Source organism: Octodon degus, unplaced genomic scaffold (genome assembly GCF_000260255.1).
Source record: "Octodon degus isolate 3935 unplaced genomic scaffold, OctDeg1.0 scaffold00073, whole genome shotgun sequence".
NCBI lineage: Eukaryota > Metazoa > Chordata > Mammalia > Rodentia > Octodontidae > Octodon > Octodon degus.
This window is the reverse complement of record NW_004524649.1, coordinates 7,392,849-7,420,414: the sequence shown is the minus strand read 5'-3', so window position 1 is coordinate 7,420,414 and position 27,566 is coordinate 7,392,849. Positions and strand designations below refer to the sequence as shown.

At 47.5% G+C, this 27,566-nt stretch overlaps 1 protein-coding gene across 1 annotated transcript in view; it reads left to right on the top strand.

Moving 5' to 3' along the window:
- The window catches only part of Dtd1 (D-tyrosyl-tRNA deacylase 1), a 59,282-nt gene extending 34,017 nt beyond the window's left edge, over positions 1-25,265 (top strand). Inside the window, exon 4 of the mRNA XM_004635675.3 lies at positions 25,204-25,265. Coding sequence (XP_004635732.2) covers positions 25,204-25,265 — 62 coding nt within the window. The remainder of the gene's footprint in view (positions 1-25,203) is intronic.
- Positions 25,266-27,566: the final 2,301 nt, after the last annotated feature.

Here is a 27,566-nt window from a genome sequence, read left to right as displayed (position 1 = left end):
AAAATGCACCTTCCTGGGGTGTACATGATGATGTCTGTCTGCGTGAGGACCCAGAGATTGGTTGCCCAGCTGACCCTCCTTGTACCTTCTCATGCTCAAGGTACAAATTAACAAAATTGCAAAAGTGGAAGACTGTGTTCTCTGTTTTCGGAATTTGGCTGGTGAATTTAAAGCCATGAACTGCTCTTCTTCTACCTTTGACATAGAAAACATTAGTAATTTCACCCAAGCTTTAAACCAGTTTCTCGGGACACTTGGATTAGTGCATCTAATTTAAGGGCCTTATTTATTTCTGTGTATGTGCTTTAGGCATAGTCTTAGTTATTTAAATCTTCTAAGTTCATTTGTGGATGTGTTTCAAAGGAACAACAAACTTCCTGTCCTACTGACTTGACCAGCCAAAGATTAACAGCATCACCCTTCATGGGCTTATACACTGACCATAGCAATAATTGAGTCCTGTGGACTCAGGACTTAATTGTGGAATTCCTAACATCTTAGGTAAGTATCAGAAGCTTCACTGTCCTGGCTAATTGCAGAAAAGTATTCTGCCATTCAGGGGTTTTGTACAAAACCTTGTACAAACATTTGCATCAGTAATAGAGGAAGAAGAAGGATCTGAAACAGATAAAAGCTACAGTTCTTGCTGTAAGTGTTTTGCAGGTTGCCCCATAGATAAGCTCCTCCACCATGCAGAGATGTTGCAGGGTGCTGAGAACATGAGATGTGCTGAAATCTGGCCTCCAGGAGGCCAGGAGGGGCGAGAGGTGCTGATTGTATTAAGGGGCTTTTAGGGGTTTACAGGCTTCCCTGAGCTCATCTTCAGGTTGTGTGTGTATATGCATGAGTCCCCTGCTGTGTGTACAAATGTGTGTGCCTTTGCAGGAGAAGAGTTGGCCTGGGCTTCTGTCGCAATCTCCAAGGCCTGAAGCAGTGCAGTGCAGGGTCTGAGGGCAGCTGGGTGCCAGGCCTCACCCTTGGCCCTCCAGGGCAGACCCAGGACTTGTCCAGGGCACATGGTAAAACCCAGGGCTCTGTGCCCCAGAGCTCTTGGCATGTCTGTGTGTGGGGTGCAGAGAGCAGCACATTTGGGCTCTACCCAGGGCCTCGTGTGCACTGTCATCTGGGACCTGCTGGGTCTGTATCAGGGCCCTGGCCTAGGACCACTGATCTCCTGCTCAGGGGTACAATGATAGAATAAAGCACAGACAAGATATATGTATTTTAGTTACAAGGGGCACCAGATGGTCAAAGCCCAGTGAAGGACTGAGACCTCAAGGCACGGTGTCCCTGGCTTTTATTAGGTGAACAGCATGATCGGTGTCGGTATGTGGCTGCAGGAAGTGGTGCGGGAGGACTGCTGACACAGGCAAGGCTCAAGGATTTGAAGAACAAAGCAGTTTTGGAAAAACACACAGGAGCAGATTGTGGTTGACTTGTAACCTGATTGTATGCTGCAACTATTGAGCTAGAGGGAATTAGAGCGAGTCTGAGTCCTCAGCTGTGGTGTTTCTCTTGGTTTGAGGCACCAGGGTGTCATAGACTCTTTGCTTGTCATTGGCCTGGAATTAATTCTGTCCCCCTCATGCTTTGGGTCTTGCCACAAGTCACTTAGGCCTAGGAGAGACTCTCTATTTTATGCCAATTTATTATCAATTGTTGCCTGCTCTGTGCTGCATCAGGCTGGTCCTCATCAGACCAGGGGTCTGGGTGTCACCGTTTCATCTTCTCCTGAGTTGGTTCCTTCTGGACCACTCTACCTTCCTTCCCTTCCCACCACTGCATTTCTAAAAACACTTGGCACCCTGTGGCCCTGTAGTACTCAGGAGCAGAATGGCTCAGCCTGGTTCTGAGGTCTCACGTGAGGCCACACTCAGCCCTCATCCCCCCGAACAGGATGAAAATGACCTCAAGGCCAGGGCCTGCCCAGCACAGTTACAGAGGTGTCAGGGAAAAGCTGATAGAGTGACAGCAGTCAGTATGTCAGTGACTGATGACCAGCCTGCCATGGGTGACACTGAGGCGTGTGCTGGTGGTTGACTTGTTTCTGCAGTGAGCCAAGACTGACAGGAAGGGACACTTGGGACACTGTGGCTGGGGAGGTTGCTTGAGTGCAGCCTCCTAAGACTGGCTGGAAAGTCATTTCTGTTCTCAGTTGCATGGGTCCTGGCCGTGGAGCACCTCCCCATCAGCTGATGTATGAAGGGCGCCCCAACCCTAACCTCTGTGTGAGATGCAGCTTAATGAAATGCATGGATGTCGGCCCTGGGCAGTTGTCTGATGCGGTTTAATTTTATACTTAAGCCTGCATGGACATCGCGAAGGGCTCATGTTTGACAGAGTGATTGCCGAGGCTGTTCATGTAGAAGCTTTCTGTGGTGAGTCAATTCAGGACTGGTTTACTGCAGATTGGCTGCTGTTCCTGAATCAGTGTCATTATCTTTTTTCTTAGTGTCTCTCATCCACCTGGAATGAATGCCTTCTCTGCCGTTGCATCTTCCCCACCTTTAAAGGTCTGATTCAGGCAGCACCTCTTTCAGGACTCACCAGGGTGCCAGCCGGGACTGCTTTCTCCCCTTGAGTCCCTGCCTTCTCTCCTTGAGTCACTATAGCATGGCGTCTCAGTCCCTGCTGACGATGCCCTTGAGTAGGAGCCGGTGCTGGTTGCTTCTTATCTGCAGGCTCAGCCTCTGCCCACATGCGCAGCACTGTCAGCTCATCTGTCCTTCCACTCACTTCTCTGCTGTCCTGCCAGGGACTGGTCCTGTGTGGCTCTGGCCCTGAGGCATGCTAGTCCCCAGGGAGCTGGTGGTCCCCTGGGGAAGGTGCCAACTCAAGCCCACTGAGACACAGGCAGTTGGAGGAGGCCTCTTGGCTGTGGGCATTTGGGGGGGGGACCCAGAGCTCAGTGGGAGGTGGCCACATAGGGCTGGAGCCTGGTGAGGACAGGGAGAAAGTAAGGACACAGGCCTCCCACGAGGAGCTGCTCTGTCAACTGCAGTCTGAGCACAAAGACCCCTTCTGCACCGTGGCCAGCACAGTAGGCAGTCTGTGGTATGATCACCCGTGATGGGGTCTGGCATTCGGACAGTGGGGGTCATTGTGCTTATCTAGAGCTGAATGACCCAGGCACAATCCAGGCACAAAGCAGAGACCCGTTTAATGAGGGTCAGTAAAAGGGCAGGGAGCTCCCAGTCTGTGGGAACCTGGATGTGTCCCTGCCTAGTTGCCCCCAAATGCAGGAAGACTTTAATTATAAAAGCATAATGTAATAAGCCCAAAGAGCGAGATTTATATTGACTTTGATTTGTGTGTGCCATTTTATCTAAACTTTGTCTTAAATGTAAGTCTTACGAGCTTGTCAGAGGAGAAAAGATTTATTTTTGGACTAGCATGCTTGCCAGTGTTCCTTGGCTTGGACATTACAGACAGTCTCAGGACTTGGGGGAGGGACACAGGTGCTGATCTCTGGTTTCACAGGAGACCGTCACCCTGGAGGTCAGCACCTGATTCCAACACCTCATTAGTTGTTCTGTTCATAGGAAGCACAAAAGCCTACCCTTCTGTGAAGATTCGCCTGTGACTGGTTTCTATAAAATGTGGACAATTTCTTTTTCCACTTCTAGTCATGCAAATGAAGCCTGGAAGCCACCCTTTCTGTGTAATGGAAAGATCTGAGCTCACGCCTCCTTCCCAGCAGGAACACAGTACCCACATAGCATTGCTGGGCAGGGACCATGGGGAGGGCAAAGGCTGCCATGACCTGCCAGTGCCACAGCTGGGAACAGCCTTTGGGATGAAAGCAGTTCCCTCTGAAATCCAGGCCAGAGCTGGTTGTGGCTCTCTGGATTCCTTTTCCAGGTCCATGCTGTCCCTCTGCCTCTTCCTTTTTTCCTGGGAAGAATCTCTTATTATTGTGATTATTGCTTTAAAAACATTTCAAGCAAGCAAGCATGTATGAACTGAAAATTACCAATTTAGAAATACTATTTTTTAGTATATGTGCTGCCAAAGTGAGCACTAGAAATGCTATTTTTTAATAGTATATTTTTATAGTATTCCTGGTGGGAAAGGTATTTTTATAGGAACAGTTCTTTTCCTGTCATTTATTTTTCTCATGAGCCCATAAAATAACATTTTATATCATTCTTTGTTACATCTGATATGTAAAATCAGTGTTCTTTAAAAATTTTAGCAGTTTAAGATGCACTAAAAATACTTTTGGCTGTGATTTCTGAGAGAGGCTGAGTCCTACCAGACTTCATAAAAACATGTTGATCCACTTTTGCACACATCATGGAAAACTTGAAGCATCTTGGCTTTGTCGACATAAGGGTGTTTTTTTTAATATTATGGGAAAATAAACATAATACAAAACTTATAGCATCGACCTTGTGTTCAGTGTCATTGGCATATTTATTGTGTTGATCATCATTAGCATCACCATTTTTACACTTTTTTTTTTTTCAGTACCAGGGATTGAACTCAGGACCTTGTGCTTGCCAGGCAAGCACTTATTCTACTGAGCCATCTCCTCGGCCCCATCCATTCTCACTCTTGAAATTGCACCCATTATTAAGAAGTATCTCCTCCTCCTTCCCTCCCTCCAGCCCTCAGGACTCCCCATTCCTTATAATTAGGCTGTTGCTAAGTGTCATCCGAATGAAGCCGTACTGTACTTGTGCACCTGTGACTGGCCCTTTTCACTTAGCATAATGTTTGCAAGGGTCATTCACGTCACACCTTACATTCATAGCATGTGCCAGACGTTTCTTGCTTTTTATGGCCAAATAATATACTCCATTATATGTATGTACCATGTTTTATTCATCCATCTGTGGGTGGTGGATTGTTCCACTGTTGTGCGTAGTTCTCTGGTGAACACTGGCATGCAACTGTCTCTTCAAGACCTTCTTCTAATCCTTGTGGGTGTATACCTGGAAGTGGAATTGCTGGAGCCTGTGGTAGTGCTTTGAGCGATTGTTCCAGGAGCTGCTGGCGCTGTGTTATTTCCCACAATGGCTATTCCATTTTGTGTTTTCACTGCCGGTGCCCAAGGTCCCTATTTCTCTCTATCCTCACCAACATATGTTGGTCTGATTTTTTTAGTGGCACTCTGGTAGATATGACGTAGTGTCTCACTGTGGTTCTGATTTCAGTCCCCTACTAAGTAGTGTTCTTAAGTATCTTTTTAATGTATTTACTGGTCATTTGTGTGTATATATACTTTTTTGGTGAAATGTTTATTTTTCAGCCTTTTGCCCATTTTTAAAGAGGATTATTTTCTTATTAAGTTGTAGGAGTTCTCTGATGTTCTCTTGGGTTTGGGTGACAGAGACGTGCTGGACTGTTTGGCACTACATTGCATCTGTGGTCCCAAAGTGCACACCCTTTCCCATCAGCACTGCCATGTGCTGTTAATTAAGGGTGCAGCCAGATCATGGATTTTAACTGCACTATGAGGTTCTGTTCTGAGTGTACTGCGTTTTGTTTGGCTCTTTTCATGGGTTTACAGAGCCACTATGGTGGATAGCTAACTGGTGGTCAACTTCTTACACCCAGCTGAATTGAACTAGCATGGTACCCAGTGTGAAAGGCCCACCTGAGGGTTGTTGCCAGCAGCACAAAGGCAGAACAGGAGAAGCTGCTGGAACACTGTTAGGGATGCTGTTTGGAGAAGCTGTTGGAAGCTGCTGGTTCTCTTGGGCTATTTGACCTTGTCATGCTGGCTTTCCCAGTGAACTTTGGAGAAGCTTGGGTCCTCATCTTGGGTATAGACTCCTGGCTCTGGAAGGGAAGATGGTGCACTGCTCAGCCTCATGAAGCTTGTGGCATTGAATTTCCTGATGGGAACTCGGCTTTCCTCATCGCTGGAGGAGCTCGGGACCTCACTGTTGCTGAGGACGGCTGTGGTACTGTTGGGGAGCTCTGGTGCTTACCTTGAGTGTTGCTTCCTGGCTCCAGTTCAGATCCCTCAGTTTGCTAGCACAGATCCTTCATCCCGCTGGCATGGGCTTCCTAGCTTCCACCACTGACTCTTGGGCCTTTCCAGAACAGATCCATGAAGTGGGCCTGCAAGACTTTGTTGTGGGCTCTAGGCTTCTACCTCCTCCAGTGGTGGGAGGCATTGTTATGGGCTCTAGGCCCTCATCTGGATTCTTTAGTATTTAGTGTGTGGATAGATTTCCTGCACTTGTAGTATGTGATTCTTGGGTGAGTCATTATAAAATACTATTATAAAATGTATCCTGTATTGTATTGTTTACCTTGCAAAAACCCCAAACCATGACACACTGTTTCTAAAAATGCTGCAAAAATCCTTTGTACTTTTCCTCTTTGGGATTTGTACATTATAAATAATAGGAAGATGCTTTTCGAACATTTATTTATTTATTTATTTAGTGTGTGTGTGTGTGTGTGTGTGTGTGTGGCCAGCTCAGCCCACCAGGGGGCGGGGCTGGCTGGCATGTGGTGCTGGGGGATTGAACTGCGGTCCCTGTGCTTTGCCAAGCTTGTTCCAAGTAGGTGCTTTAGACCACTGAGCCATCCTGGCAGCCCCAGTAGTCAACTTCTTTTTTTTTTTTTAATTTTATTTATTTATTTATTTATGTGTGTGTGGCCAGCTCAGCCCACCAGGGGGCGGGGCTGGCTGGCATGTGGTGCTGGGGGATTGAACCGTGGTCCTTGTGCTTTGTTAAGCTTGTTCTAAGTAGGTGCTTTAGACCACTGAGCCATCTCACCAGCCCAAGATGCTTTTCTATAATGTTCATTTTAATTAATTGGGATTGAACCCTAGGCCTTCCAGTAAGCTGCATCCCTGCCCCTTTAATGTCTTAGTTACTAAGTTACCCATGATCCTCCTGCCTCAGCCTCGCAGAGTGCTGGGACTGTAGGTATGGACAAGCACACCTGGCTATTATATTTATTTTAAAAATTGAAATATTCTAAATATAATGAATGTACAGAGACTAATGTAACAACAAGCTAGCTCAGCACATGTTAACGTCAGCTCTGCTGTTATAAAGTTGGTAACATGATTCTGTTGAGTAAATGTCTAAATAGAGAGTTTTGCTAGGACTGGGTCAGAGTGAGTGTCTCATTGAGCAGGAATCGTGAATGATAAAGTGACTTCAAAAATGTGTAAGTTTCTTACTGGAGATATTTGGGGGAAAACTAGTGAAGTTTAAGAATAATGTAGCCTGGGCCCTGGAAGATAGCTTGGCGGTCTAAGCACCTGCCTGGCAAGCACAAGGACCCTGGATCAATCCCTGGTACTGCATGCCATGCTGGCCCATGCCATGCTGGCCACTGAAACTGGTGTGGTGGTGCATACCTGTAATCCCAGCCCTGGGGAGGCTGAGACAGGAGGATCACTAAGAGTTGGAGCTGCATAGTGAGACCCTGTAACAAATAAATAGTTTTTTTTTTTTTGCGGAACCAGGAATTGAACTCAGGCCCTTGCGCTTGACAGGGAAGTAGTTATTCCACTGAGCCATCTTCCTGGCCCCCCAAATAAATAATTCTTTAAAAAAAAGAATAGTGTGGGCCCAGCTCCTAGGTGCAATCTGCTAGGCTCAGCTGGCTCTTCCTTTGGACAGCTCTCCTGCCTTTCTTGGTAGAGCTTCATACAGTGAACCAGGAGGAAGAATCAGCGAAGGTGGAGAGTAGCTGACCCGAAGGGGTTGCTGAGGACCATGGAGCCTTCCCTTGCTCAGACCCAGCTTGGCTCTGGTCTCCCTGAGATGAGACAGAGCCTTGGGGTGCCCAGGATTGGTCTGTGAGAGATTGGCTCTATGATTGTGGGTAGCACTGGGGCAAATCCAGGGAAGGAGATAGGAGGGAATCAGAACAGAGCCCAGCCTGCTTTGCCAACCCGTGGGGAACAGAATTCTCCAAAGACAGAAAGTAAGAAAATGATCAGTCAATTCAGAAGTGGAAAGGAGTGACAGCACCAGGCGATGTCCGGAATATTATTGAAGCTTGACTTGCAGCTGAGATAGAAATGAAGGGGACCTTGTCTTCTCATTCCTGTGGCTTCAGGGACCCTCTGGAGGCAATGACGGGCTGCACAGTCCTTGCCTGCATGCTACCCTCTTCTGGAAGCAGCGGTGGGGCCCTGTGGTATCTTCTGTGTGTGGGTGCTCTAGACATCAGCTCCTATCCTGATGGGACCTGAGCTGTCCCCCAAAGAGAGGTTAGGACCTTAACTCAGCCTGTTGGGTATGTTCTTGACCCTTATTATAGGAAAAGAAGTGCAGGATGTGTTGGTGAGAGGCAGAGATGGATTTTGTCGGGCAGAATTAATGAAGTGCACAGACAAAATAGAGTGTAGGCCCTTGAGAGAGAGCTCTGGGCCCGCTATCTACACCATCTCTGTGTCGCATCTGCGTCTATGTCTGTGTTGTCAAAGGTGTCCTTTAAGGGGTGAGCTAAGGTGTTTTGCCTGAAAATGTTCTTTCAGCTCTTTGAATCTGCTGCTTCATTTTCAGATTGGATCATAGCCCTTGGCCTTATCAACTAGCTACATTTAGGGAATTGAAGTATCTTTCAGGGGTTTGGGTGTGAGGTGCCTGGATGGAAAAGACAAACGGAGAGAAGAGCTGTGGAGCGTAGAGGTGATATCCTTGGGTGGTGACAGTCATGAAGTTGCAGTCTTTCTAAGAGAGCAGTTTTCCAATCAGGATTCTATTGTCTCTGTCTGCCTGTCTTGCTTTTTTCTGGTTTGCGTGATGCCTCTGTCTCTGGAGGTGGGGCTTAGTGCCCAGAAAGGGGCTCTGTGTGTTGATCCTGGCAGAGGCTTCATGTCTGACACATGCTAACTGCACATGTTTAGGGGTGCAGCGTTGTTTCAGTGAATGTACGTGGTGTCTAAAGTAATCGGTCTGAATATGGGCGGCTTGTCATGACATGCCAGTTACTGCTAAGATGTCTCTCGGGTAGGTGGATGTTCAAGAAGAAGGGGATGGTGAATGAAAGCAAGAGACAGGAAAAGGAATATTGTGGGACTGTCCTGCTTCAAGGTTGTATATGGTGAGATTTTTGGACTTATGTGCAAACATGAGATGTATAGAATTCTTTATCCTATTTTTAAAATATAATCTAATTTTTAAATGTTTTTTTATCATATTATGTAGGGACTTAAAGTTCAACATATCAATACTTGATGAAAAATACGTGTTCCTTATTATGCCTAAGATGTTTGAAATGCAGTGAGATAGTGAGGTTAAGCTTGATAGCCTAAATCGTTTGATAATAACAATAAGCTTGTCTTCTGGATGGTTAACAACCTAAGTTTGCAGACCAAAATTAGAGAAAAAGGAGGGCTACAAGGAAAGCCAACATTTTGGCCCTAGCCTTCTAAGGTCAATTAAGACTCAGGACATATGAGAACTTGTACTGTAACATCATGTACCTTGGTAGTGTCCCAAATTTTCTGATCAAGAAGATTATGGGGCCAAAGAGGAAAGTGATCGATGATGTAGAGTGTGCCTAAGGAGAGTCACATGGGGAGAAGACACTCTCTCAGGCTTTCACAGAGAGCACATTGGCCAAGCAATGGCCGTGACTCATCCACATGGCTGCACTGACAAAGGTTCTACAAACTGAGGTACAGGATCTCAGGATAAATCCTGAGGGCATTTCACTGACTTTCTCAGACCAAAAAGCTACAACTCTTGTTGCATAGGTCCTGCTTTACCTTGGTCTTAACCATCCAGTAGAAAAGTATGAAGACTAAATATAGGAAATAAAGCCATGCTGTTATGTTGAGCTGTGGGGGACTCAGGTCAATAATTTCTGACATTGCCAGTTAAACAGAAGACCTAATGCTATTATGGGCTACTGGTCTCTTTTAGAATATTTTGCTGAGTTTACACACCTATAATATTCAATAACAGAAGTTAGAAAAAATGGGGTATACCGATGAATGTCCATTTTGTATCTATGTATTCGAAGTGAATGGGATAGATATATAGTTGCATTCTCTTAATGAATAGAATGATTTTTTCTAATGGTGTTTGTAAATAGGATCACAAGTCCGCATCTTGTACAGCAATTAACCACTAAGAAGAATATATGCAGTGTATTATTTTTTGAAACTGTACTTCCGATTTGATTTGAAACTGTCTCATTGCTGTTTATCAATAAAACTTTGAAAAAAAAATAAAGTAATTGGGATCACCGTCCACAGGCATTCATTACTTGTCTATGTTGGGAGCATTCAGAATTCTCTGAGGTGCTCTTGGAATACACTTAGTGTCACTGGGAGCCATCAGCTGTGCTCCAGGACATTAGAAGCTCATCTTCTTATGCAGCTGTGTGGCCGGCCCCTGGGCCTCCTGTTTTGTTCCTGTGAGGTCAACTCCCCTCCTTTCCTGCATTGGTGAGGATGTCTGTCTGTATGTGCCTGACTTATTTCACTTTATGTTCTCAGTTAGGACTATTTTTCATGGCCAAGTAATACTCCAGTATGTATCGGTTTTCTTTCTTTTTTAAAATTTTAAATACTTATTGGATACAGGGTCTCATTATGTAGTTCAGACTCATAGTGATCGTCCTGTCTCAGCCTCCCCAGTGCTGGGATTATAGGTGTGCGCCACCATACCTGGTTTTGGGGTCAGTATGGCATCGGGGATTGAACTTGGGTCCTTGCACTTGCCTGGCAGGTGCTGAGACTGCTGAGTTATCTCCCCAGCCCTGTATCTGGTTTATTTATGGTGCCTCTGGTGCTGGACCCCCAGGTTGATTCTGATCTTGGAGATTGAGAATGAGACTGCAGTGAGCATACACTTATAGGTGGCTCCCCAGACTGCCATCCTTTCCTGTGGGGGCGCAGTGGGATCGGGTTACAGTGCTGTTTAGGTCCCTGGAGAAGTCCTCTCGGCCACTCTCAATGATGGATTCCAAAGGAGCCACATGGGCTTCCTCATAGTTCATTACCTCAGGTCCCTATTTCCTTGGAAAGGTATTTGGTAGGAACATAGCTCTCATTTTTATGTCATGACCCCTGGGTCAGGGTGTGGCCTCTGGCCTGAAAACCAACAGCAGCAGCAGTGACCGCAGCCAGGCATGGGTTGGGCCTTGGGACCCTCCCTTACCACATGGTCTGCAGTGCTAGACGCTCATGGCCACTAGAATCATGGCCCGTGTCTTAGGGTACAGAGAGTGGGCTGGTTAGGTCATTGTCTTCAGGCTGTGAGTGAGAACAGAAGTAGTGGTTCTGAGGGTATGTTCCTTCAGCCTTCCTGGGAGGCACAGTGCAGTCATTGTCAGCCGCAGTGGCCGGCTGGTGTGGCCAGATGTTGCTTGTGGTTGGCATCCTCGTGTGGAGAGGTGAGGCTGGAGGGTCGCCTTGAGTTTGAAGCCAGCCAGAACTACACAGCTAGACGTGTTTCAAAAAAACAAGAAAAAGAAAGAGCACTGTTCTTAGAAATATATAACTCTGAAACTGTCCTTTGGTTTTGAAAATGTGACTATATATGAGTATGATTATATTAAGTGAGAATATATTAATAATAATAATAACAATATGTTAGGAAATCACATTTGCAAATCAACAGTCTACATTTCATATCCATGTCTCTGACCTTCCCAAGCCTGAGAAAGGAGAGAAGTTGGTTCTTCACCTTGACTGGCTTCAAGTCCCCTACCTGGCTTTGGAGCCTGCTGAGCTCCGGAAGGGCATCTTCAGGGCTGCCGTGTGGCTTTTGGCTCGCCAGTGCAGTCCACTAAATGCACGACATGGGGTCCCCGACGCCCTGGGGCCTGCAGCTCTGGAAGGTGTGTCCTTGTCAGTGCACACTTGAGCTCACTGTGGGGTGGCCTAGTGGGGTGGGGGTGTGTCCCCCAGGGCTGGGTGGGCCTGGCCAGAGGCCTAGTTCTAGGTGTAGTCACTCTTCTGGGTGGCTCATGGCTGGAGGGGCCCTGGGAGTCACACTGGCTGGACCTTGCTGCTAAGGTGCTCTGTTTAACCAGCAATGTGTGTGTGTGTGTGTGTGTGTGTGTGTGTGTGTGTGTGTGTGTATTTGTGTGTGTTGAATAAGATTAAATTAATAGAAGGGAAAAAATCCTTTTAAAAAATTAATAGGAGGGGCTTCAGTTTTATACATATGCAAATTAAAGTTTCATATAATGTTAATTAAAAGAAATTCGGAGCATTAGTAAAAATTAACAGTGTTCTTTTGGTGAAGTTACATTACAATTGTATTTCATTTTGTGTATTTACTTTTTTTTTTTTTTTTGTATTTTTAGGGAAAGGTCTACAGGGTGTTCAGGGTCCCATTACTAGCTCAAATTTGTAGTGATCTGCCTGTTTATAGCCTCCCAAGAGCTGGAATTACAGGAGTGGGTCACCACACCCAGTCTCAGTTGCTCACCCAGTCTCATGCTGCCCCGGGGGCAGGGCCGGCATGCCAGGCCTGGGGATAGAACCCTGGGCCCGCTCGCAGGCGTTTTAATCGGCTGAAGCTATTTGGCTGGCCCTACTTTGTTGTTGTTGTTATTTTTTTTTTTTTGTGAGACAGGGCCTTGGTATCTAGTTTAAGCTGGCCTTGAACTTGTGGTGATCCTCCTGCTTTAGCCTCTGAATGCTGGGATTACAGGTGTGCACCCCCATTCCTAGCCTACCTTATGATTTTTTTTGTGGCGGGACCAGGGATTGAACTCAGGCCCTTGCGCTTGCCAGGGAAGCGCTTATTCCACTGAGCCATCTCCCTGGCCCCCTACCTTAGGATTTTTAAAAGAAATCATGATTTATGAAAAACAAAGTAAATAAACAAAATGAAGTACAATCATAATGTAACTTCACCAAAAGAACACTGCTAATTTTGACTAATGCTCAGAATTATGGACGATGTTTCTATGTTTCATTTTAATAGTTTAAGATGGCAAGTTGTTTTGAAGAGTGCTTTCGGTTATTAGAATGTTAGCTGTGTTATGATATTCATTTGGTTTTAATTTCAGCAATGACAAAATACAGACCCAGAATTTTAAGGCCTGTAATAAGGGCTAGGAAATGAGGGTCTAGTGGGGTGCTTTCAACTCGGCGTCTTTGTTTTCTAAACAAGGTCATGAGCGCGCTCAACTTACCCTAGATACAAATGGCTGCGATTGCTGTGGGATTCACGGGAGTGATGCCAGCTAGCTAACGAGCTAAGCCGTGAGCAGCTGACCCACTCTCCCCTCTGCCCGTGGGACCAGTTGCTTTCTCTGCCTGAATTTGTTTTCTTCTGCGGCTGAGTGTGATCATTTCTATTACTAGTCTGTTTTAACTCTGAAATGCTCCTTTTTGTAACTTTGTGTGGTTACAGACTCCAAACCCATGTAAGAAGAGAGGCTGCTATAACAGAGTGCCCTGTACCTGCCATCCAAGGGCAGGCGGGCACTGCAGGACTGGCATGTGCATGGCAGGATTGGCACGGGCTCCCTGAGTGGGAGTGACTTGGTGGCTGAGGCCCTTCTAGAGGACAGAACACACAGCAGGGGCAGGAGCTGTTTCTTTGCCCACTGGGTCGGCCTTTACTCTGTTCTTTCTCTAGCCCGAACAGGCGGTGTGGCGGTAAATATCCTGGTTCGGAAGGATTTGCTTACTTGTGCAGGATGGTGGCAGAACAGAGCAGAACCATCTCAGTGCAAGGAGGCCCAGATGTTTTTGTTCACCCCCAAGAAGATTTTATTATGGCATGATAACCTTCAGCATTTTTGCTTTCTTCCCAGGAGTTCTAGGTTAATGGTTCTCTAAGCTCAAGTAATCTTCATTGGCATTGCCTTAGGAAGTGCCAACTGGAGGATGTCTCTCCAGGTGCCAGCTGGCTGGGCAGGAGGAGTCCAGCTTCCTCCAACTTCTGTCACCAGCCTCCCTGTCCTGGGACCAGGAGGATGGAGGGGACTTGTGGGCTCATGTGTCACCTGTGTTTCTGCTCCTGTCTCAGTTGTTCCAGGAGAGTCTGGGGAAACTGAGGCACTAGAGGCTGGTGGGTACCATTTGTCAGACCTGAGACTTGTGGCCTGCACACTGCATGCCACACACCAGACACTTGGAGGATCACATCCACCTCATACCCTCTCTTTCTTAGCACCATCTTCAGTTAAAGCTGGGTTAGAATATTGGTACATTCGGGTACCAGCTGGTACCAGAGCCCTTCTGGAGTGGGTTTAATGTTGTTTAACTTTTAGTAATAATGTTTTTTATTATTGATTTGCATAAATTCTGCTTTAAAACACTTTTATTTTGGGGCTGGGAGGTGGCTCAGTAGAATAAGCGCTTCTCTGGCAAGTGCAAGGGCCTGAGTTCAATCCCTGGTTCCACCAAAAAAAGAAAAAAAAAATTATTTTGACATAAGCTTAGCAGGGCCAGGGAGATGGGTCAGTGGAACAAGCGCTTCCTTGGCAAGCGCAAGGGCCTGAGTTCAGTCCCCAGTTCCACCAAAAACCAAAAAAGAAAACAAATAAGCTTAGCACATAAGAATGGCTTTGATAATGATGTGCATAGTGCTGGTGTCCCTCGAGCAGTCTTGCCCTCTGTGTCTCTTGTTTCCTGGCTGCTGAGAGGATTTCAGCCAGGCCATGTACATTGATATGGTGTTTATCTGCAGATTGTATTCCAGTTCTGCCCGTGGCTGTCCTCTTGTGATGACAGCCAGAGCTGTTTTGGGGTTCCTGCTGGCTTAGCCCCATCACCTTTGCGTGGGTCGCTTAGGTACCTTGCTGGGTCTGCAGCTTAGCTTTTCTGTGGAGGGACACACACCCCAGCCTGGGCCTCAGTGCTGCATGAAACAGCTTCTCTGTTGACACCATGAAATCAAACACAAACACAAGCATGGGTGCCAAGAGGAAGCGAAAGAGGAGGAGGAGGAGGAGGAAGAGGAGAGAAGGTAGCTTTTCTGATTTTAGAAAATTCACATGGGAGCTCCAGTAGCCTTGGAGAATTTGAGGATAAGTATGACCTAAAGCTCTGCTTTGACCATCACTTTTCCCTGGTCTCCTCAGTCCTCTATGGCAGCAGAAGGTGCCTAATATTGACTGACTGGGCCATCTGCACAGGGCTGGGCACCACATGGGTAGATTGCAGTTAGCAAGTGCTTGTTGCCTGCTGAGGTGTGGAATCCCCAAAGAGATGCAGTAGTGTTGGCTGCCTCTCACAGTTGGAATTTGGTGGCCTGGAGTGGTATGAGGTACCCCAAGAGCTTCAGGGGTGTTTAGCTGGAGGCTTCCACTCAGGGATAGGAGGCTCCACCCCAGGACAGCTTTCATGGTGCTGGCAGTTTAGGACTGGCTTTGGGCAGGAGGCCTAAGTTTTTCTGGACATGGCTTCCGCCGGCTGGAGCAGCTCAGAGAGGACAAGGTAGAGGTCACAGTGTCCTTGCTGAGGTGTGGAATCCCCAAAGATCGCAGATCATGGTGTCAGCCCACATGTGCCTTGGTTACCTGGTCAGCTTCGCTGTGCTGAGGGACATCTTGGATGCTGGCTACAGTGGAAGACAGAAGGGACATGGGATAAAGCTCTGGAACACTGAAGCTGTGCATTGAAAAATGACGCTAATAAAGTTACAGAATAGCAGAGGTGTATTTTTGTGGTTGTCATGGTGTTTTGGATTTTAATGAAGAAACGAACCAAACCAAAAACCATCAGGGAGTGGACTTCTGCAGTGGATTGGTGGGCAGATGTGGAGACTGGGGCAGAAGGCTGGGTCCCCTGCTGACTTCAGTCCTCAGGGTGGGAGGGAGAAGCCATCTTGCAAGGTCTTCACCTTGCAGTGGGTGTGTGGAGGCCTCCAGGACTGACAAGGAGGAGGCCACGGGGTGTGGGGTGGGTGGCTGAATTGTGTGGTGCATTCTGGGAATTGTAATTATGATCACAGAGGGGGGTTAGAATGCATGGAGATTAATTAGTTCAGTGTCTAAACTTGGAAGTGACGGGGGATATTTTCCAAACAGCATATTTAAGATGGAACTTTATTTCTGTGCTGGGTAAACACATCAGTGACTATGAATTCTGTTGTTATATGGAGTTGTTTGGTCTACCACCCCCCCCAGCGAGCCATGTTTCTGGCCTCTATCTTCCCTGCATAGGTCAGAGTTTTGGATCTAAGAATTCCTCCTTGCCCCAGCCCTTTCATTGTGGGGAGGCAAGAACTCTCCCCTGAGACTGCTCCCTCCCTGGTGGGATTACTGGGGCATCCTCAGTGCTTGGCCTGTGAGAACAGAAAGTAAATTTTACTGTCAAGGGAGGTGCTCTCTGTCCCTAAGTAGGATCATGTTACATTGGACCAAGATAGGCCCTCGGTAGGAAAGCCTGAATGATCATAAATATTTGGACCCTGTTGTAGTCAGGGTTTGCAAGGGAAGATTTTTAATACAGGGCATATAATTTATAGGATTATTTTATAATAGCCAAAGAATCAAATGCAAAAGAGTGAGGGAGATCTGTCTATACATGAGACCCAAAGAATCCGCTGAGGGCCTGGATCCCATGGCAATGTCCTGCATGAGTCCAGCTGAAGGCCTAGAGCCCATGGCAATGCCCTCACGAGTCCAGCTGGAGGCCTAGAGCCCACAACAATGTCCCATGCAAGTCTGTATTAAGGATCTTCACTGGGAAGACCTAAAGGTCAGTGGTGGAAGCTAGAAAGTCTGTGCCCTCGGGATGAAGGATCTGTGCCAGCAGGTTGAGGGATCTGCACTGGAGCCAGGAAGTGATGCTCAAGGTAAGGACCAGCGCTCCCACAAAGAGAATCACAGCCATCTTCAGTGACAGTTGGGACTCAAGCTCCTATAATGGTGAGAACAGCTGAGTTCATATCAGGAAAACCAGTGTGATAAGCATCTCCAGGATTATCAACAGCGTACCATCTTCCCCTCCAGTCCTCATTTTCTGCTGTTGGCGACAGTCCTCAGGTGGGCCATCCACACCCAGCACCATGATGATTTGGTTCAGCTGGGTGTTACAAGTTGACCATTAGTTAATCCTCGACTGGCCCAGTGTTTTAAAATAGATTTGCTTGGTCAATATTGACTAGTCTGCTTGATCTGGGCGTGGTGGTGCACACCTGTAATCCTAGCACTCAGGAGGCTAGGGCAAGAGGATGGCTGAAAGTTCAAGGCCAGCGTGGGCTACATGCAGGACTCTTTTTTTTTTTGCGGAACTGGGAATTGAACTCAGGCCCTTGCACTTGCCAAGCAAGTGCTTAGTCTACTGAGCCATCTCCCCAGCCCCATGTAGGACTCTTATCTCAAAAAGAACAACAAAAAATGGTCTGCTTACCTGAAGAGGTGACTGCACCCTTCTAAATGGGGATCCTGGGGATCTGAGGGAAGCGCATGCTGGGCAGAAGGCATGAAAGCCTGGGGTGTGTGTATTTGTTTTTTAGAGATTTAACTCAAGGACTATGTACATGACTATCACTGGTCCTTCCTCTGTTTATACTTAATTTCTAATCATTGGAAGCTTGTTATGCTTTATGAAAGTGTGACTGAAGTAGGAGTTTCCTTTCTGAAGTGAAAGGATTATCACCTCCACTTCCTTTCTCCATGGCTGTTGATGCTGGTGGCCTGGGCATAACCCAAATGAACTCAGCTAACTGTGTTGGCCAGGAGAGGGAGAGGACAGTGTTGTCCCCATTGCCACCATCTCTGCCTCTGGCTGAAGTTCGCACCTTCCTGGAGGCCTGGCTGGACTTCTTCCTGTGGGCCTATTTCTGGCGTCCTAGCTGTCCTGTTGGCCTTTGTCCCTGTCCCCCCCTGTTCCCATACTGTTGTAGCCACTGTGGGCTGGGGTGAGCCTTCTCCTGAGCACTGCATGCCTTGTTTTCCCCCTCCTAACTCAGGCCAGCTGTTCGAGGTCTGGGCTTTTTTTTTTTTTTTGGTACTGAGAGTCAAACTCAGGACTTTGCACTTGTCAGACAGGTGCCTGTGCCACTGAGTTATATCTGTGGCCCCAAGGGCCTGGGCTTTCCTGTGTCCATTGTAGGGAAAGCTTGTCCGTGACCACAGAAACTGCTGAGATGTTGAGAGCAGTGGAATTAGACCTAGCAATGTAGTGAGATCCTGTCTCAAAATAAAAATTAAGAAGGGCTGGGCCGGCGCTCAGTGCAGAGGCCCTGGGTTCCATACCCAGTGCCCCTTCCTAATTGAGATGCTCAATCTTACTGATGATCCAGGAAATGCAAATGATAAGATTGCATTGTTGTGCTTACTTAGCTTGGTAGAAATTAAATATTGATAATATGTGTAAGATTATTTTTTTGCTTTTTAGAAAATTTTTGTGGTACTGGGGATAGAACTCAGACCTTGTGCTTTCCAGGCAGGCACTTATGCCATTGAGCTATCTCCCTAGCCCAATATGTGTAAGATTATTGACAGGAGTACAACAGTGGGCAATTTGAAGGTGATTGGTGGGAGGAGGAGGCTGGTGTGACCTTTTTTTTTTTTTTTTTTAATCTTTTTATCTTTTTCATTTTAAATTACAAAGGATGTTGCATACACTGATGAATCTGTATCTAATTAGAGGTGGCACCGCCTTTTTGGAAGTCAGTCAGCAACCCTGACCAAAGTGCAGAGCTCACGTGGCCTCCTGTCTGCCCACTCCTCACTGCTCAAGGATCAGAGACATGGGCACCTCATCAGTGCAGAGACCTTGGGGCATCAGGAAGCAGCTAGTGGCTGTGTACGGTGCCTGGGCATAGTTGGCAAGGGGTATGCCCACTCAAAGCGCTGCCATTTCCAAATAAATGGGGAGTGGCTGGCCAGATAGTTCAGCGAAGTAATGTGCCTGCTAAGCAGGTGCAGGGACTGGGTTTGATCCTTGGTGTGTCATGATGGCCCTGCCCCCGGGCGCACTGTGACGTTGACTGAGACTGGGCTTGGTGGTGTGCACCTGTAATCCCAGCACTTGGGAGGCTGAAAACACGAGGATCACTACAAGTCTGATCTGTGTAGTGAGACCCTGTAGACCCTGTACTAAATGCATTAAAAAAAAAAAAAAATCCAAATAACAGGGAGTAGGAGAGAAGGCAGAGCCCCCTCCCCCTCCTCCTTTTTCTTCTTTTAAATAGCTGTCAAAAGGCTTCTGGTTATCCTGGCTCTTCACATCACCTGTTTGAGAAGCTCAGTCATGGCAGGCAGGTGGACCTGGCAGATTCTCTCCAGGATGCTGTCCTGTGTCCAGGGCCCGGGAGGGGCCATGGTGCTGGCAGGATGACACATTTTTCTCTTAGTCCCCTGTCACCTCTCTGCTCGGGCTCTGGTCAAGAGCAGGAACCTTGGGTGGGAGCATCTGCTGCTGGCCTCAGTGGTGGTACCCTGAAGCTGTCCTTTCCAAGATCTGTTTTGGGGGAGGAGCTGAGAAGCACCCTGCACACCACAGGCAGTTAATACTGTGATCTGCGGTCTTACAAAGGGGATGGCTCATCTAATGTCATAAATCAAATTGTTAAGATAAAATTTTCAGTACAGATTTGCTTCAGTGAGCAGAACTCCTTTGTATATGTCCTTCTCACTCTTTCCCAGTTAAAGAGTTGTTTTGTAAGACGTAGAGATAACAGCCACCTTGGCACAGCAACTTCTGAGCCGTGGCTTCTTCTCGGGTGCCTGCCTTGCGTGCTGCTCCTCAAGGTGCTTAGTTGGGTGGCTCCAAGCTGCCTGACATCCTCTGTGAACACATAGCTGTGGGGAGGCTCAGGAAGCAGCAGCTTGGACTTGTGTGTCAGCCGTCCTGTGCCCGCATAGGCTGGGAGGGCCACGCTCTTTCTCCGGGCCTCCACTCTGCCCCCCTCTCTGCCCATTCTGTGTTCTTCCCCAAAACTCCTCCTCATCCCTTTGTATTCTCCGAGCACCCACTGCACAGGCCCTGTGCTCCACACTGAGGACACGGAGAAAGGGCCACCTCTGCCCACTGGCGCTGCGGGGCGAGGGGAGAACAGGCATTTCGAGCCCATTTTGAGGTGCGTGCGTTAGATAGCCATGAAAGTGCCTCCTCCATGGGATGCCTGAAAGCGGGGTAGTGTGAACCCTGCGCAGTGTAGATCGTGTGTTTTCTTCCATACATGTACAGGGCAACTCTCATGTACTACTTTAGAGTAGTGCATATTTACAAGAGGGCTGGGGCTATAGCTCAGCAGTATAGTGCCTGTCTGCAAGCACAAGGTCCTAAGTTCAATTCCTGGCACCAAAAAAACAAAACAAAGCAAAAAAAGGTTAAGAATTGTTCTGTTTATTTGTTTGAGTTTTCTATTTCATATTTTCAGATTGCAATTAATAATGAATAATTGAAACCAAGGACACATGTGTATACATAGAGTTACACACAAGGCAGAGTATGCCACGTATGGTCCCTGGGGCCAGCTTGGGGGTCTTGGCAGCAGTTCCCAGCTGTGCTCCTGTGACCAGCTAGCACTCTGGCTTGGCCCTGGCATCTCCAGCAGCAGCTCTCAGGTCATCGCTGGTGGGTGCCCCCTTGGGGCTGTGGCATCATCACCTGGTGGCTGGGGTCGACCTGTGGTCCCAGTAGGACTGCAGCATATGGCTGTGTCCACAGGCTGGCGGTATCTGTGGGCTCACAACAGAGTAGTCCTGTGTGCTGCACCTAGGTCCTGCCCTGCCTCCACACCCACAGGCCATTCAGATACCATGGTCCTGGGACAGTGTTGGAGAGGACTCCAGAGTTCCAGGAAGAACCTGCTTCACCCAGTGTGGTCCCACATGTTGCCATCAAACCATGTCCCAAGCTAAAAATGCCACAAGTGGTGCAGATGACAAAGTGAACTGTCTTGGCATGTGGGATGTCATTCTGAGCAGCAGCAATCTGTGTTTGATGTGTACCCCTGCTTGGCCGCCGCCTTCGCAAGGGTTATTGAGTATCTGCACCTGGGAAAAATGAAACACACAAGTCAGCTTTCACAATCCCCTCTGCAATTGGGAAATGTCTTTGCTAAAGGCTTCTTATGCTTGCCAGGGTTTATTCTTCATAATTTTTCCATGTTACTTGTAAAATGTATCTTTTTATCTTATTTTGAAATAATTTGATTTACAGAAGAGCTGTAAAGACACTAATGGGACATCTGTACATTTTCCCTAATGTCAGCATCATTCATGAACACAGAGTTATTAAAAGTAAGATGTTAACCTGTAACTCCAGAACTCTGAGAGGTTGAGGCAGGAGGATTGCAGTCTGCAGTATAGCCTGGGCAGCTTAGCAAAATTCTGTCTCAAAATAAAAAATAAAAATGGGACAGGGATGGAGCTAAATATGAAATTCCATTCCAGGGTCAAAACCAGGGTCCCATTGTATCTGCTATGGCTTTCTGGTTTTAGAGGAGAACACCCCAAATGTGGAGCCCCCCACTTCATCATGACACCAGTGATGACGTTAACCTCAGTCACTGGCTAATCTGGTGCTGGCTACATGTCTCCACTGTAAAGGTACAGCTTTTCTTTTCTCTCCTCTGTTCTTTGATAGTGAGTCAGTGAGCACATCCCAGCCTCAGAGAGATTGTGAGGATAAAGCCCTGTCTCTTGGAGGGAGAAGCACAGGGGTGATCTAAAAAACAAAATTTTAGCACATGTTTAGAATTAGTATGATGAAAAATGCACTGCTATGAACCCCTGAAAATATGCCTTCTTACTTCGAGCATGCTGATCATTCCTGCCACTTTCTGAAGTGGTTCTGGAGGTCCTCTTCCACCTCTTTGTGAGATGTAGTCAAGAATATGTGAATACTGCTGTTGAGTGGTGTCCAGCAGAAGGCAGGCTCATGAAAGCATGACAGTCTCCTCATCCACCTGACGCCCTGGATCAGGCACCGTGTGACTTCTGGCTCCTCTCCAAAGTCAAATGGCCGTGAAAGGGAGACATTTGGAATTGAGTCAGGATGTCAGGGCAGCCACACAGTGCAAAGAAAGACACTTATGAAAGAGCACTTCCAGAACTGCTTCAGAAAGCAGTAAGAACCATAGGTAAGTGTATTTGAAGGGAGGGGGAGGGTTTGAGGAATTTCATGACAATGTGTCTTCTGTAATATTTAAAAAATAAAGCAGTGGTTGGGGGTTTGATCCTCCAGGCCTGCTGTGCCGGCCCTGCCCCCAGGGCACACTGAGATGGCATTTGAGACTGGGCGTGTGGTGGCTCACACCTGTAATTCCAGCTTTTGGGAGGCTGTAAACAGGTGGATCACTAATCTAGTGATTAGGTGGAGTCTAATCTAGTAGTGAGACCTTGAACACCCTGTACACCCTTCCCTAAAATACAAAAAAATAAAAAAAATAAAAAAATTAAACGTGCACCAGAGTTTTTAGTGACACCATATATCTACATATATTATTTGTATGGTGGTAGAATACACAAAATTGATTTTCAGACTAAGATTCTTCCCCTACCCCCACAATGCTGGGGTCAGATCTGGGGTCTCACACATGCCAGGCAAGTGTTCCTCATGAGCTGCATCCCCAGCCCAACAAGGAATACTTTGTAGTGCAGGTTTCAGTGAAGCTGAACTGCAGCTTTAACTGACTTGACTGGCAACCCTAATTGTTTGGAGTTCATCTGGGAGAAAGATTAGCCTCTTCCCTCCTCATTTGATTTTCAGTATGATTTCAGCATCTTCTTGGTATAGTTTTCTTCCCATTTTCTGTCATCTCCCAGTAGATTTTGGTATACTTTAGTGATGACACTTTGTCTACTTAATTTTCTTTAAAAGCAACATGGAAAATAATTTTGTTTGATTCAAAAGAGGAATTTGTTTGTGTGTGCTTTAACCAAAGGATTTTCTCATTAAATGAGCCAAAAGGCACATTATTTTCCAGTCTCAAGAAATGAAACCTAGATTTGAAGGAAATAAGAGACTTGTGCCCACTTTCCAAGCACAGCTCGCAGGAGGGGCAGAGAAGAGAGACATGGATGTTCCTGGAAGTGGTCCCGGGCAGCTGCCATGGGGGCAGTGGTGGCGGCAGGAGCAGCAGCGAGCAAATGGGTTCCGTCAACTTGGCAGGGTGAGCACTCCACACTGCTTAAGGCCCGGACCTGCGGCAGGTGCGAGAACATTCTAAGTGGATGTGGAAACAAAGGAGCTCTTGGGCAGGGGTTGCTAAGGGAGCCATGTTGTTTGCTTTTAAAAGAAAGCTAGACTTCTCGTGTCCTGGAAGCCCATCAGATGGTGTTGCTTTTCATTAGAGCAGTGGTTAGCAGCTGTGATTACGCTGGGTGTGTATTCTCTGCAGCTGCTACCCGTCAGAAGCCGGTGTCCTCCTAGGAAGTGGATGAGAGGAGGGACCTCATGGGCTTGTCCAGAGTGGGGGCGGAGAGGAAGTCTCCAGCTCTTGCCTTGTTACAAGCTCACTTGAGAGAGTGTGTGTCACTTGGGTCCTAAGATCCTGCCCAGCATACAGTAGGAGCTTTATTGCTTGTTGCTAGAGTAAGGACCTTCATACTGTGCCCTACCTCAGTGACTGTGACTCAGATCTGCCATCATTACCTGAATTGTCCCTTGCCTTCTGTTAACAGCTGGGGGCCCTTGTCATGTCTTACCTATGTTAGTTTTCCTGAGTATGAGCCTGACTCCACAGGAGTCCTCCAGCGTCTCCCAAGGCATCTGGTGCCATCTTCCCAGTGCACCGTCCTTCTTGCCCTGCTCTGCTACTGCTGTTGTGTCCCTAGAATGTGACTTATGACCTGATTTTTATTCCTTCCCCTTCATGGAGACTGAACACATCCCTGCCTCAGCCAAGAATGACCTGAGTATACCACATGAGTGCTGCTCACAGCTATGAGGATGCCCCGGGCCACTGTTCCAAATCTGCACATGTCCTTACTCTAGCAACAGCAGTAAAGCTCCTACTGTGTGCTTGGCAGGATCTTAGTTAATCATTCAGGCTGGGGCTGCTCAGTCATTCTAGAAAAGCAAGAAGTGTGGTCCTTCACAGCTCACAGGAGGTGTTCCCATGTCTGTGTTTGGCGCTTGTGATGCTGTAGAACAGAACAACATATGTTTGTCCATGTGTTTCTATTTTTAAGGTCCCAGTTGTCTGTAGTACCAGTTTTTGTTATCTATTTTTGAATTACGTTTTGAGACTTAGCACGTGGTGGGCTATTGCTGCGGAAGTGAGTGCCGAGCTGTACCTGCTCCTAGTGGAGGTGAATGGGCTGCCTGGGCATTGTGTGTTTTTGGGTTTCTGTTTCTGGGCGTCAGTGTCAGATGCGTACATTGGAAATAAGGAGGTCTGTCCTGAATGGCTCTGAGAAGAGCAGGAGTTGGGCTTCTTGTGAGGCTCCAGAGAGAAGGTGGCAGCCCAGGACAGATGGCGGCTTTGCCCTTGTGCAGAGGGGAGGAAGCTGGGCTTTGGGCAGGGCACTGTTTGCTGTCCTCCACTGTCACCACCACCCCTGACCACACCTGTGGGCAATGTGTGTCCTAAGTGTGGCCTGACAGAGGATGTGCCTGTCGCTGTGGTGGAGAGGATCCCAGACCCCAGAGTTCTTGTGCAGGGTCCCCTCTAGTTATATGGTCTGGCCAAATGAAGCAGGTGGCAGGGTCCTTGTCGCCTGCGCATGGTCTGTGCTGCTCTGCTTGCTCTTCTCTTTCTTGAAGAAACCTGAGCAGCCTCCCTGACCCTTGGACAGTTCATCCTGCCTCAGCTTCCTGCAGCTGAGCAGAAGGTTGTCCAAAGGTGTTGGCTTTGGCTCTGATGCTTTCAAGGTGAGCAATTTGTAGCTGTGTCCTCCTGTTTATGGGTGTATCCTGCTCTGTAAGTTGTGCTTCTGAGGAGTTTCCTTCTGTTGTCTGCAGGGGGTGCCACTTTGGGACTCCACAGAGCTCCAATTCCATACTTTACTATAGTTGTGATTCTGTCCGGACACCAGGGACAGCATGAATCTGATGTGGCATCTGGGGTAGCAGGCACAGAGGGTTCTGAGCTGTATCTGTGTGAGTGTGTGGCAAGGGGTCTTCCTGGGTCTGCAGTAAACCAGCACTGCTGCTTGACATCAGTCTTGGTGTTTCCTCTACTGAGTGAGTTCTTTTTCCAGTGGGTGCAGGGTTCTGCCATGACTTGGATTCTTGGGATCCCCACTTCCTGGGCTCAGCCTCCTCTGTAGCCGTGGTCTGTTTGCCCACATCTCAGAGACAGTGAAACATGCATGGCCCACGTGGTTGCTCACGTCCTGGCTGGGCCTCTTTTAGTGCTTTACCCTGCCCTGCCCCTCTTTGTGTGTCTATAGTTTGCATCATTGTGTTGCTGCCAAACTTCAGTGCCTGTGCCTTCAACTCTGCACTGCTCTGAGTGTGTGCCAGGGTTTCTGCACCAAGCTGCTTCATGTGTCACCCTCTTTGTCTGGGCCCACTGATCGCAGTGTTCCTCTGCATGTCTGCACCAGTTCCTATTCCTCGGGGTTGAGATCAGATGTCAGTAAAGACGCAGGTCTCCTGCTTTTACTGATGAGAGTCCTCACCAGGGATACCTGTGCCCTTGTCCTTGCCTGCGCTTGTCCTCCTCGCCCATCTGGCTGCAGGAGAGCACACCTGGGGTGTGAGGGGAAGCCTGAGCCAGCTGTCCCTCTTGTGGGTGTGGCCATTTGTGAGCACGCTGCTGTCACACAGTGACATTTCCATCTTACCTCTTGTGCTTATTCCGTGCTCTGCAGTTATATTACTGATGCCTTCCCAGAGAAGCAGAATTTAAACACAGCACCAGTGGGCAGTGAACAGCCACTTGCTTCCATCAGCCATTCCTTAGGATGAAGCAGCCATGTCACTGGCATGAAAACCTGGCCAGCTGATTTCTATTCTTGTTCTTCATGGGTTCAGGATTCCCTGCTCGGAGTTCACTGAGCAGAAGGGCAGAAAAGCCAGGGAGGAGACCTTGCGTGGAGGCCGACCTCAGGATGGCGCAGCCTCTGTCATCCTCGGCAGTGTCTGTGACAAAAAGACAGAGCCTAGCATGCAGGTAGCATCTGTCCTCTGTGATTTCCCATCATTCTTTTTGGGGTTCATTCTGTGGACCAACTGCAGGTTCTTAAGGTGGGTGGTGGATAGGGGTCTGCAGCCTCATATTGATGGGGGCTGAGAGAGACTCGGTCTCCCCTCGTGAACCTGCAGAGATGTGGGCTTTGCTCTGGAGATGAAGGACGGTGACAGGAGAGGATAGCGCCTGTGACATTCTTGGCTCCCTTCTCCTCCTCTGGTGTTTGTTTCCTAGGCCTCATTACAGTTTAAATCTTGTTTTTCCACTTTAGCAGCTGATTTAATGGTAAATACTTTAATAAAAAAAAAAAAGTGTTTAGAGCATTGCATTTGTGAGGAGTCTGGGGTCACGCAGAGGTTCTAATTGATCCCAGTGCAGAGCTAGTATAACTCCTGGCAGAGGCCTCGTTTCATGATTTCTCAAGCCGTTATCCCATCTCCAAATCAGTGCAGAACAGCTTAATGTTTTTGGCTGATTGTACTCTGAGTTATGGTGCTTTTTTTAAAGTATTGACTTCATAACCTAGAGGCTGAAGCCAGCGTAAGCCGGATAACTGACTCCTGTGCTGTTTACTGCACAAGGCATTTCAGATGGCACTGGTGTGAGCATGCTTTTCTTTTTATGGGCTCTGTCATCACCTTAATTGGTTGCTGTTAGAACAGATGTTTCAGAGGAGTATTGTGGCAGAACCCTGTTCGCTCACTTTCTGATGACTTGGGGGACAGCTATGGCTAGCTTCTTAAAAAGCTGTGGGTTTCTCCGGGGGAAGCGAGGTTGCTGGAGAAGGACGTTTGGGTCAGGGCAGCAGGTAGAAGCCCCGCTGACAGCTGTAGGACATTCAGTAGCCGCCTATGTTGAGCCTCCTTGAAGGATGGCTCTTATGGGGGTAGAAGCCGGCTTACTGCTGTTAAAAAGAATTAAAAAGATCATCTGCCTGGCAGAGAGCTTTGAGGCAGCGTGCCCCTTTGTAGCCTCAACACCTTTGAAGTGAAGTAAGGAGTTAACATCAGCATCACAGCGTGATGCCCCCCAGGCATGCGTGTGCCAAGGGGCCCATGTGAGTGGCCGGTTTTGGTCTTTTGGACTTAGATACTCATAGAAAAGTATATTCATTCTCATTTAAAAAACAAAAATAATGACTTTGTTTCTATGTTTGGGTCAAAATATACTTTCCAAATTGCTGTTTCATAGTGTTTGCAAAACTATTGGAACTCAGCATACTGCAGATTTTCAATGTAGAAAAAGTCACTGCGGATACAGGGTGATTTTAGCAGTTCTTTATTCTTTTATATTGTCTGTACAATCTCGATTCTTTGTCCTCCCCTTTTGAAAATGTGGGCACATGGGGAGACTCCATTGCTTAAACCTAAGCCAATAGATACTTCCTAAACTAGCAGCTGGGAATGGCTGTTACCTCACTCCCTGCTAGTCAGTTGATAAGTCCCCCAACTTGGAGCTGTACCATTGTGACTGTGTAGCAAACGCTTGTTCTAGTGAACCAGGAAGAGCCTGCACATTAATGATGAGGTTGCCTAGTCCTATAGTCTCTTAGTGCAGAGCCCAAGTGCCCGCATGCTGTCCCCCTAATGGGCTACTACCTCCTCTTGTCACGTGTCCAAG